Genomic DNA, 12254 nt, shown 5'->3' on the forward strand with positions numbered 1-12254 from the left:
AGATAATTATAAGAACAACAACAATGGACCCAAACCAACAGTTTCAAAGGAAAAACACTTCAAACAAAGCAAAAACATCAACAATGAAAAACAACAACACCAACACTTGTAAATAACAGTATGGCCAAAACAACAGCAACAATAGTTGCCACAATAACAGCAGCAACATTGGAACCAACAACACTCGTAGACCTCTTTTGGCAGTAGCTTAGGCACTGAAAAAAATGATTAATAACAACTTCTAACATTTTAAAATATTGAAAGATAAAAGATGATGTGTTGAGATAAAATGGAAAGATGAAAATTACACTAATTGTTCTCTATAGTTATAGATATGATATATTAATCAACGCTAGACATTTTTTAAAATACAACTTTGATTTAATATTAAAGATATTTATTTTATATATTAAAGATATAAAATCAAATTAACTGATACATTTTGAAATTTACTATTAAAGGTAATCTCCAAATAGTGTAGGATAAATGATTTCTATCTAGTTTGAAAAGAGTGTTGAACTTTTTGCTAAATATGGTTTGCTAGTGTAACAATCAGATCCATCTATTGTTTAGTACGCGACTAGAATTTATCATTAGTTTAGTTGCTGTACATATGTATATGTGTGGAAGTTATGTTTGTATATGAGATTATATACTATATAGATTAACAATTGTAATCGCTGTTGTTGTAGCTGCTGTTGATTTTGCCAAGCGAAACGAAACGCAACGAGCAAAACAAAAAAGCAACGACAACCGACAACTTGGGTGTTGATGTGTTTTCGAAAACATTGCGTCATTTCCAGATGGCAAGCTTTAAGCCAATTTCGACCCCCTGCCAGACCAAAATGTACCCCCTTCCCACTCCCCCCCATCACTACGCCCCTGTGCAGTAAAAATACAGAGACCAAGTGGCAGACGATCGCGCGTTGTTGGATTCGTAGAAAAACTGAGCGAATTCTACGAACTGAACTTGGGGATGTCGACGCCTATATCGGAAGGCAAGTATCTGTGTGGATACTGACACGTATACTCGTATATATGTTTGTAGGTATGTATAGTATATCAGGGGTATGTGTGCCTGAACATGATTGATATTTGCTTGCCATGATTACTTGTAGTCGCAGCTCGTCAAAAGTTGTGATAAAACGACAAACACAACTCGAGATATTTATCGTGTCGTAAAGAAAAGTGACACAAATATTAAGGGTTGAACATTATTAGCTGTTTTTGTGAGGTAAAACCTTTTTTATTGTGTTATGTGGTATTACCAAAACATGAAATAATTTCAAAATTGTATTATAAATATTTAGATCTAGTTTAAAGGTAAAAGAAATATTTCAACCCATCTTGTCTCAGGAATTAAATACTTGATTGATGAGTTTTTTTTTCAGGATAAGTAAGGTTTTCTTTTTGTATCTTGTTCTGACTATTTTGTCTCTTACCTTGTATATTTAACATTGTTGCAATTTCCTAAGATGTTCAACTGGTCGAATGCTTTGCAATATCTATGCCACATCCGCAATAGGAACCTTTGGAATGAGCTATAATTGGATGAGCTGTGGATGAACGTAATCTGCATTTCCAGACAGTTGGGCGACTTCTTAAAGCTGCAGCAGAATGTTTTGCTTCGCTGGGGTAGATTATTTACCATTGAATGCATTTGCCTCGGGGAGGGCAAGTAAAAGATGATTAGCAACGACCTTAAATAACCTACTGATTCAATAGACACGTTGAAACTGTATCGTCTTTAGACTATTTGCTTTCGAAACTGATTCGAGAGCAAATATTTGCCCACTGTTCGAGTTTTTCTTTGATCAGCTAAAAGCAGAAGGTGGTTGCTTTTCTTTTAAAGGCGGAAACCTACGTCAATGCGGGATCAATGGGTTTAAGCACTGCCATTATATTGCTCCATTTATCACTTTTAACACCATGTAGTGTAAACAGATTGTTTGACTTATAAAGGAACTAATTTATCACTTATCGCAGCTCAATGGGAAAATGAATACAACACAAATACAAACGGAAACGTGAAGCTTTTCACAAATATCACAAAGTATATTTGTTCATCACAAATAAATATAAATATAATACTGAAAAGTATACATAATCCTAAGACGATTCGTCATTTACCTTGTATATTCTGTCATCTACTATTTATATTTAACATTTTAGCAGGATTTATATGTTGTTAAGTATGAATTAATAATTATTTGCTTAGTCGATGTGAAATTACACATCAAGTTGATTATTCAATCTGCGTCATCAGTTCCCTTAATCGATTTTATTAATGATTTAAATCTAACCTTAAAAAACCATTGCAGAAATTTGCTTTTTTAGGTAATCACAACAAATTTCGGATGTGTATTCCATTAAGAACTATCAATAATACTATGAATTTAAAGAAATTTCGGATATTATTATTTATGCAAGGCTATAAAACAGCGTGTAAACAAAATGCCCTAAAAAAGTAAAATCATCTTAGGGCAATTCATAAAAATTAATTCATTTTTGTATAATTTTGAATTGTTTATTTAGCAATTAATGTTTGCTTTGTTGCCCCTCCTTCAAATTGCCTAGTTCTTTGATACAGTTGAGAGCGTTTGTGATTTATGGCTGAGACCCTCGACGAGCATGTGAGTGTAAATGTGAATACGAGTATGAATATGGAATAATCACATCGAAGGCGAACAACAAGCTTCATTGTTCTGGGCGGTAGTTGCTCAATAGCTCTGACACTTGGTATAATTAGGAAATACTGGTTACACAATCGAACCCTTTTACATGTCCCACTTATAAAGGATTGTAGTCGTAATAATGCGCAGTTAGGTTTGAACATCTGAAGTTCCCTCATTACTTCCATTTATTACTAGTGTATTACCAAATATACAGACTGAATGACCGATAAGGTTTACCTTTGTATTAAATGTTTGATATTTTATATTTATCTTATAAGTCACTAAATAAAATTGAAAAGCAATTCAATATTTCATTACCATTTTTCTTTAAATAAAATTCAATTCAATAAAAACCATTTGAAACCATTTCCCTTGAGGGCAATAAAAGTCGTTTGTGTCATTTTCAAAATGAAATTCAACATTTCTGCATTTTTATTTGGAGCCCTTTGCTCGATTCAAATTAGTTATGCATAACAAAAATTAAGATTTGCACATTTCATGTTTCATTATTCTCTTTTCTCTTGTTTTTTATTATTTAGTCTATTTACAGAATTAAGTTTTTACATATGAATTCACATATGCGATAAAAAGTTAATTAAATTTACATGTTGTTACGGCTTCATTTATTTGCTTTACATGTAGACTTTTTGCAATCATTTAGCGTTTGTTTGCTGTTTCGCTTTTATGCATAAGATAACAAGGCTTAATTGACTAAAAAAATAAAGGCACCTGAGTTCAAAGTGTTATTGCCAAATGTAAATATAATAAAACGAAAATCAAAAATATAACGCTGGTGAAATCAAAAAACGATAATCGTAAAAATATATTTATTAACGTAGATATATATATATACATATACGCACATGTATATGGTTGTGTGTGTGTACATAAATATACACAGCTAACGTAAAGCATTTATAATTAATTCAATTTAATTAATGGTATGTTTGTTTCACCCCTACTACTTCAACTGCACTCCTTTAACTGACTGACTTCGGATATACTCACTGATATCGTTTATGTGTTTATAAATGTATATAGATAAAGTACTTATATGGTCTTTGTCCCTGAATGAAATGCTCATCATATCCCCCCCAACTACCACGTGTATTAAACCCCCCATTTCGTATTTATTTTTGTTTTTTGTTATAGAATTGTTGGCTCTGGTTTTGACCCATTGTTGCTTTGCTGACTAGTGCGTTGTCTCTCCCCCGGTAGTTTGCCTATATATCTTTTGGTGGATTTGTCTATCATCGCGAATCCTGACCCCTGGTATTTCCCTAGTTCTATTGCATATTGTACAGCTGCGGTGGCTCCTTGCTGGCCGGCATCCCGTGATCGTACTTTCCCAATTCGGCTTCGTAGAGCAGATTGTTGATCAGATGCTTCACCACTATCTTCGACTTGGGCGTCTTTAACTTGCGTATGGTTATGGCCACGTATTCCCCGAATACTCCATACTCGTCCACATGATTAGCACTCAGACCGCTGCCTCCCATCATCGTTTTGGGGGGCGTGGCACCACTGTTGCTGTTGGAGCTGCAATTGCTGGATGTTGCTGCTGGATCCAGCGATATGTTGCTGGTGTGGCTGGCGTTGTTGTTGCTGCTGTTGCTGCCGTTACTGTTGCCGTTGCCATTTGACGTTGAGAGATCACGATCACGATCACGTTTTTGTGCCATGTTACTGGAATGTTGTTGCTGTTGTTGCTGCAGATGCAACGTTTGTTGCTGCTGTTGATGTTGCTGTTGGTGGTGCTGATGGTGGTGTTGCGGTTGCCCGTTGCAGTGGCTCAGGCTGAGACTGTGATTGTGGTTGAAGCGCTGCTGGAGCGCCTGAAACGCGAGCTGGCTGTGGTTCATCTGCTGATGCTGCTGCTGCTGCTGCTGTTGGCCAGCGGAACCGCCCGCTCCCGCCGCTCCGCCCACCGCCTTGATGGGCGTCAATGTCAAAGCGCCCACAACGTGCTCCACGCCCATCGCCTTGCGCTTGCGGTGGTTGTACGTTAGATCCGTCGGCTTGTAGTAATTTATGGGCGACGGCGTGCTCGTCCGCCGATCCAGCATCCCCAGCTCCGATTCGTGTTCAATCTGGAGGGGATAATCAAAAAAGCAGGGGGATATACGGATGTGTTTTAGGCAGTGTTGAAAGGATTTGGTATTTCAAATTATTTATTATCCCAGGAAAATATAAAAAGACTGACGAAGTGTTTCCGAATGAAACAAAAAGAAATTCTAAAGTAAATATTTGTTTATACAACATGACTTGAAAAAAATGTAACTAAACTGTGTCACCTTTATGTAACACAAACACTCACTATTTTTATTAATTCCCACTTGGGAAAAACAAAAAATATTTTTAAATTGTCCGCAGGGAATACAGTAAGCTGTTTTCTTAAACAAGTAAAGCTGTTGAATATTTCATCATCCCTTTTTTATTATTTCGCTAAAGATGGGCCCGTCAAAAAAAACCGGAACCCTTTCTATATAATTAAACGACGTTTATACTACGAACGTCTGACGAAATCATCGCTGTGTTGTTTCATCAACTATTTACTAGACGCGCATCGCTTTGTTTACAAATAATATAAACAATAAAATCCATAGGTTTGCCAAGTGTCTGAAGGGCGAGAGAACTGAGACATGTGGGTACTTTGATAATCCCCCAGAGACGAGCAATTAAAATAATTTGCGGGCATAACCTTGTCTGGTAAAATATCAAAAGAAAGATCTTTCCAAATCATTCTAATTCGGGAACCGACAAAAATTTAAAATAGCACTTATCAGCCTATTTTGAAACCCAAAAATTGTATATAAATACCACTTTTTTAAATAATTTGGCAGCGCTTCGCTGTTGGTATTCAAATTTAAATTAACTTAATCGAAAGGTCCAAATGACTCACAGGTGCTTGACTCCTACAGCTTATCATTAGAGATATCCGGATGTATCATATCTGCCTTAGCAACACGAATGACCTTCAGAAATGAAAAGTTTTCGACGGTCAATGTGCAAGTTGTGGACGTCATAAATTGATAAGATTCGTCATCGAATTAAGTTAGTTACAGAATTCCTACACTATAGCCCTATCAAGCAAATAGTATTATCGGTCGGAAATCTAATCTTATTATTTGCAGTGAGCTTGTAATCACAAAAAAAAATATATTCTCTAATAACTGACCAACTTATTATGTCATAGGTGATTAATAAATATGCACGTGGGATAAAAAAGCAATTCAGTCAATGAATTATAAATAATTTAATAATAAGAAATTTTTTCTACTTTTTTGCCACAATAGCTTATTTAAAATATAAATGATTTATTACAATAATTTATTTTGGCACTCCAGATAATGATTGATATTTCAACTAATGCAAGATACATTATTCAAAAATGTTTTTGTTTCCCAAACCAGTGTCAAACATTATTCTTAATTACTCCCACAGGCCACTTGACTTGACACTTCAGGGGTTGAGATAAAAAAAATGTAAATTTATCCCCGCCAAAAAAATAATAACTTCAACCTGTCAAATCAATTAAAGTGCGATTAACAATCAACGGCAGGGTACTTACAATTTCTGTTTTCACATCTTCGGCGCTGATATTGCAGTAATTCTCGCCATCCAAATCGGAAGAGGAACGTGTCTGCGAAAGATCGAACAAAAAATCCAGAATTAGCGAAGACCGTAGAATCAACAACAAATACAATTATGGCAGTGTGGAGAATTTGCCAGGCAAATAATAACAAAAAAACAACAATATTATAATAATAGTGGACAGACGCAAAGCGAGAGACGCGAGAAATAGAAAACAAATTAGAATAATAATAAAAAGCAAACTCAGACAGAATAACACACAAACGCACACACACACACACACAAGATGCAGACTCGCAAGTCGGGCCGCTGGCGATTAAATTAGTCACGGCGGGACAAGGTGGACGAGGGGAGGGGGAACCGTGGGCGGGGGCAGAACGGGAGGGACAGCAGCCAAGTCAACACCGAAGTGGACCAACGGGTGGACAGACCCACAGACGGACGTGAGACAAGTGACCAAAAAAACAGACGAAAAATAACGCAAGAGATGGGAGACGTTATCGATCTTCGACGAGTAAATACCCTTTGTTAAGCTTTAAAAGTGACCGTTAACTTAAACTTAAATTAAACTTGCAAAAGGGCTTAACCTTATACTTTTCATTATTCCAAATTAAATAAAACTGTTAAAAGAATTTTAGGAAAAGAAAGGGATGGTTAAAAACTTTATCAGGAATACTTAAAGCATAAAAAAAATTTGTACTAAGCAAGTAAACTAAATTGAATTCGTAACAATTCTAGTCAAATAATATAAATTAAGGTGTCTTTTAAGAACATTGCAATGAACAAATCTATTAAAATTAAAATTACTTACACTATAGCATATACCATACACAACATTATTTTCACTTCGGTGGTCAAGGCTTGCTTATCAGACTTTGATTACTTCAATCATAATTTGCATTTGTTTTATTTATATTCTTTTTCTGTTTATATTTGTCAGTCAAAGATTAATTTATTTCCGGGAAGTCGATCGCATTAGTTACTAGGCATAATTGCAAGCACTTCTTCAAAGCTCTGGAGAAAGCTCGCTTTGCGGTTAAAGTTCCTCGATTTCTGGTCGAGCTTCTGCCCAAAAGTCTCGTACCTTTTTTTTGGGAGAGAATCAAATATAAAACCGAACGAGCGGACGAGGCGATATGGCAATAAAAAAAAAAACGCAGTCCAGCAACTTGCTATATTGGAGCTACTACGCTTGGGGGCGGCAGAGCATCGATGCGGGGCGGAGGGGCGTGGTCGGTGCAAAACGTGTGGCCGCCGATTTCTACGGCTGATGCAACACACATGTGTATGCATTATAGATATAGGTACGGCGGTGTGTATAGCAGAAGCGGCAGCGCAAATCAAAGCCAGTTGACACACACACTGGCACACTAACACCAATACTGGCTTATCAAGCGCAACGCAATAGCTGCTACCGCGCACAGTGGGTACACTCTATTAAGATAATGCTACTTTCAAAAAATTTTAGCACATATTAAAAAAAAAAATAAAATAATTCAAAGGGGCGTATGCGTAACTTGACTAAAAAAATTACTCATACGCCACGTGTGCAAAACTCAAAGCAATAAAAACTCAAAAGTTCCCTTTTAACTTTACATGAAATCATTAAGGAAAGCATATATGTACACATAATTTTATTAATTGTTTTTAATTGTTGACACAACAAAATATTTAAAGGACACAGAAAAAATATTACTCATACGTCACGTGGTCTTGTTTATTAAAAGTTTTTGTTAAAAGGGGATAAAATGCAAAATTGTATTTACTGATATTTGGAGTTAAATGTCGTTTATGTGTGAATGTCGTTTAAATGTCGTTTAAGTGATTTAATTAAAAATTGTGCAATTTCCAATTTTTATAGCCTACTTTTGTGCAAATTTTGGTGTAAAAATGCTTTTGAAAGGAAATCAAAATGAATTTATTTTCACATATTCTGTGTTTATGTGGTAAAAGAACTTCATTAACTTAAAAAGTTTTTCTGAATATTTTTAACAAAAATAATTTAAATGCTATTAGCCTAACAATAAAAACTTCTTTGAATGACAAAGTACAAACACTGTAAAAGTTTTAAAGGTCATATTAGCTTGACAAATAGTCAAAGTGTTTAAGAATGTGTTATGCCTAAAATAACCTAGAAATGTCTAGACCGTCGCCTAACTTTGGCCCCACTGTGCGCCACCGGTTGCGCCGCTGCCGTTGACGAACCGCTAGACAGCGACGGCGACGGCGGCGGGCGGCGACAGCAGCGCGTGTGCTGCCTGCTGCCTCAAAACAAGTCAAACCACTCGCACTCACACGCGCGCACATGCAAAGCTCCAAAGAAATATACAAAAAAAAACAAAGAAGGAGGGGAAAAAAGCCCAAGAGACACATGCAAAATAGGTAGAGGTTGCTTGGCTAAACTAAAAAAACAACAACAACAGCACTTACCACAGCCGCCGAGGAGGATTCGAGCATGGCAGTACCGCCCGTCGCTTCCTCCTCGAGTTCCAATTCCCGAGCGGTATCCATTTCGCCAGCGGTATCCACTTCCCGCTCGCGATCACGGGCATTCGCAGCCGCCGCAGCGGCAGCAACAGCGGCCACAGTTGCCGCAATCCGAGCGGCAATCTCATCGTGTTGCTGCTGCTGCTGTTGTTGCTGTTCCACCTGCAGTATGATGTCCCTATCCACCAGCTTGTCCGCTTTCAGCTGCTCCAGATCCAAGCTGTGCATCAGGGTTAGCTTTTCATCGGCTTCCGTTTCCGCTTCGACATCTTGATCTTGATCCTGAATCTGATCCTGATCTCGTTCGCCATCTAGAATGAATCGTATGGCCTCGTAGGCAAACCACATGGGCTGATAGATAACTCCCCGGTTCCTGCCACTCAGGACCTTGCCATGTTCCCGATGAAAGGAGCTGCGGAGGGATTTGATTTTCGATCTTATCGATCGTATTTCCGTACCATATTTGTGGCTCAAAAGTTTCAGGGCCTCGTATTTGGTTTGCTTGATGTGATAGCCCTTGGTGTTGGGATCCCAAAGGACTCGTTGCCGGCGATAGTCCTCGATGAAGTTCAGGATCGTCGAGCGGGACCATTCAACGCGATCAGCTGGCGTTGCTGTTGCGGCCGTTGCAGTGGGCGTGGATGTGGGCGAGAGGGGGAGTGGCAGCGCGGCAACATCGGCTATCAAAGCAATGGCATTGGAGTTGGCATCGAGCTTAAATTGCGCTGCGGCTGCGCTGCTTGACATTGTTGTTGTTGTTCGTTGTTGCTGGTGAAAGTTTTTCCCGGCCGCGGGAAGTGGGTGGCTGTTGGGTGGCGGTGGTGGGTGGTTGGGCGGTTGGTTGGTCGGTCGGTCGGTTGGTTGGTTGGTTGGTTGGTGATAGGAAAAGGAGTGAGAGAGAGAGAGAACGCAACGCAACGGGCAACGCGACGAAAAAAGCGTCCACAACACGTTGCTTTTGACTTTCGACTGGCGGCAGCAGCGGCGGCGGCGAGCGTTCAGCGTTTTTAGCGTTGTGTTGTATTTGTGGCAGCGGCAAGTGCGACGGCGGCAGCTCAGCTGCACTTTGTGCGAGAGGGAGAGAGGGACAGCGCGAAGGAGAGAGCGAGCGAGCGAGAGCTTCAGCTGGCGAGCGACGTCCAAAATCAACGCAAAGGTGTGCGACTCTCTCACACCCTCTCTCCACTGACCGTGTGTGTATGTGTGTGTGTGTGCTGCAGCAGGCGGGCTTTTTATTTTTTTTTTTTCGCGACCTGTTGTTGCCCGCTTGATAATGCCAGGCTTTGTTGTTGCTGCCGTCGCTATCAGCTGTTTTATTGCATGTTGTTGTTGTTGCCGCCCCAAACGTGCGACGTGTTGTTGTTGCCACTAGAGAGCCGCACACCAATATAAAAGCTACTGTTGTTGAATCAGTTGTTGTTCTTATTAATGTAGTTGTAGGCGTATATTGTTGATGTTTCTTGAAAAACACCAATTTTTGTTTTGTTGTAATTGACGTGTTTGTTATTGTTGGTGTAAGGGTTGTTGTTGAAGTTGTTGGTTTATATTTGAAAAATGTAACTGCTTATTTTGTTGAATTTAAAATTGTTAGGGTTTTTCTAGCTATTGGTGTAAGTGTTGGTGTATTATTAAGGAAGTTATCTTATTCAGTTGTAATTGTTTGTGTTGCTGTTGGCTTACTCGTTGGTGTAACAGTCGTTTTATGGTTGGTGTACTTTTTTGGACGTTTTTAATGTGTGCTCTCAGTGTTGCAGTTGTGGCATCATCTGTTTTTGCTGCTGCCTCGCTTTTTTCTTTGTGTCTTCTGATATTCCAGTTGATGTTATCACTTATTGCTGTTGCTATTACCGCCGTTGCTGGTGGAGGTGACTTGTTGCTGCTTTTCTAGCGTTTGTTATTGCTGTGTTGCTGCCACTGTTGTTGCCCGTGGCTTTTGCTGTTGTTGTTGTTGCTGCTGCTGCTGCTCGCTCGAGCTTTTTTTTTGTCGCCACTTCGTCGACGCTCGTTCGTCGCTCGTCGTTCGCTGTTGAAATCACGATTTGTACTAATTTCACATATTTAAACTGTGTGTGGCATGCGCGCTGTTCCAAACGGGCCGGTTGCCGTTGTTGTTGTTGTTCCTGCTGCTGCTGCTGTTGGCCGTAAGTTCGTCACTTGCTCTTCGCTCCCCCGCCCCCCTGGCTCGTACACCTTTTGCGTTCGCTTTGCTCGTGTCGCGACTTGCGATCGTTGCTGCTGCTGCGACTGCCTGCTGCTGCTGTCGTCAACAGCCCCACGTTGCACAGTGGGCCCGATCCGATCGCTCTGCGCATGTGGCAGCGGCTGCCAAACGGCGGCGACCATGAGATGCTGGAAACCAACGAGCGCACACACTAGCATCCGAGCATTAGCCTATTTTTAAATAGCGACACATGGCACAGTGTGGCAAATGTAGTTTCGTTGTTGCAAGTTGGATTGCAATGGGAAAAATAAATTTGATTTCTTTGGTTCAAGGAAAGCTACTGCACAAGTATTTTCTCTTAGCTTAACAAGAACGACTCTGTTTATAGAATTAAAAATTTTAAAATGTTCCACAAAGAATTTTTGACGGTAAGGTCAGTTAAGTAATCAATTTTAATAATGATAATATTTTAAGTTCAACTTGTGCTTTATTTTTAGTTTAATAAAAGTAACACGTTAGACATTTTGATAAAAGGAAAAATGTTTTTTTTTTTCCTTTTATTTTATTTTATTTTGTTTCTTATTTCTTTCTTTTTATGTCCTAGGGTTTTATTATAAACCTTTGCCCACTGTGCTTTTGGCCGCTAAAGCTGTAAATATTGTGGCTGCCTGGTCCGCTTACTCGCCCTCTTCCTCACTCTCTCGCACTTCTCTCATCAGCACGGCTGAGAAGTTGTTATCGTTGCCACTGTGGTTGTTATTATTGCTGCTGTTGGACAAAGCAAAAGTAATAACAACAACAAGCACGGCAGAAAGCTCAAAAACACGGTAACAAATTTAGCGACTCAGCAAAATAACAGAAAAAGAATTGAAAAAGGAATTGCATTTCACGGAGAATTTTGGACATTTTCGATTTTGTCTTTCTGATATTCTGTTTCATAATACCCTTTTGGAAGGGGTTTTCGGTAAATTCATAAATTTCGCAAAAAAATATTTTTGGGTATATTTTAAAGAAAGTAAGAGCTCGTATTTCTTAGGGAGCGAGATAACAAAATAATGATTCAGGAGTCTAAAGATTTAATAAGTTTGGCGTAATATACCAAATTAAATATAAAGGTTTAAAAATCTCTAGCTAACTCATGTATTGTAAATATATATATTTTACAGGCAAGCGTTAAGATATTTCACGTTCAATCTTCATAGATTTGTTTTTTAGTAATTGCTTTATTATTATTGTATCATTGTGTTTATAAATATTATATATATATTTCGATAAAATTATAGCATACATTTTGGCATACGTGTGCATAAAGGACTCGTATCCGCTTGAACGTTTTG

General features: G+C 38.6%; 1 protein-coding gene across 1 annotated transcript; it reads right to left on the reverse strand.

Annotated features, from left to right (window-relative positions):
• Window positions 1-3072: 3072 nt before the first annotated feature.
• On the reverse strand, window positions 3073-10983 carry LOC108100565 (homeobox protein cut). The gene is made up of 3 exons (XM_017204542.2): window positions 8700-10983; window positions 6247-6318; window positions 3073-4765 (listed from the first exon to the last, which is right to left on the reverse strand). Exons 1-3 carry the CDS (start codon window positions 9501-9503, stop codon window positions 3962-3964), a joined length of 1680 nt encoding a protein of 559 aa, XP_017060031.1. The 5' UTR covers window positions 9504-10983; the 3' UTR covers window positions 3073-3961.
• Window positions 10984-12254: the final 1271 nt, after the last annotated feature.

Source organism: Drosophila ficusphila, unplaced genomic scaffold, assembly GCF_018152265.1.
Source record: "Drosophila ficusphila isolate 14025-0441.05 unplaced genomic scaffold, ASM1815226v1 contig_286, whole genome shotgun sequence".
NCBI lineage: Eukaryota > Metazoa > Arthropoda > Insecta > Diptera > Drosophilidae > Drosophila > Drosophila ficusphila.

Bases quoted from the DNA above. Each gene is read 5' to 3' on its own strand.
- LOC108100565 (XM_017204542.2), bottom strand. From the start codon at position 9,503: ATGTCAAGCAGCGCAGCCGCAGCGCAATTTAAGCTCGATGCCAACTCC. The intron at 6,319-8,699 runs GTAAGTGCTGTT...GATCTTTCGCAG, and splicing joins AATCCTCCTCGGCGGCTGTG to ACACGTTCCTCTTCCGATTT. The intron at 4,766-6,246 runs GTAAGTACCCTG...TATCCCCTCCAG, and splicing joins AAGATGTGAAAACAGAAATT to ATTGAACACGAATCGGAGCT.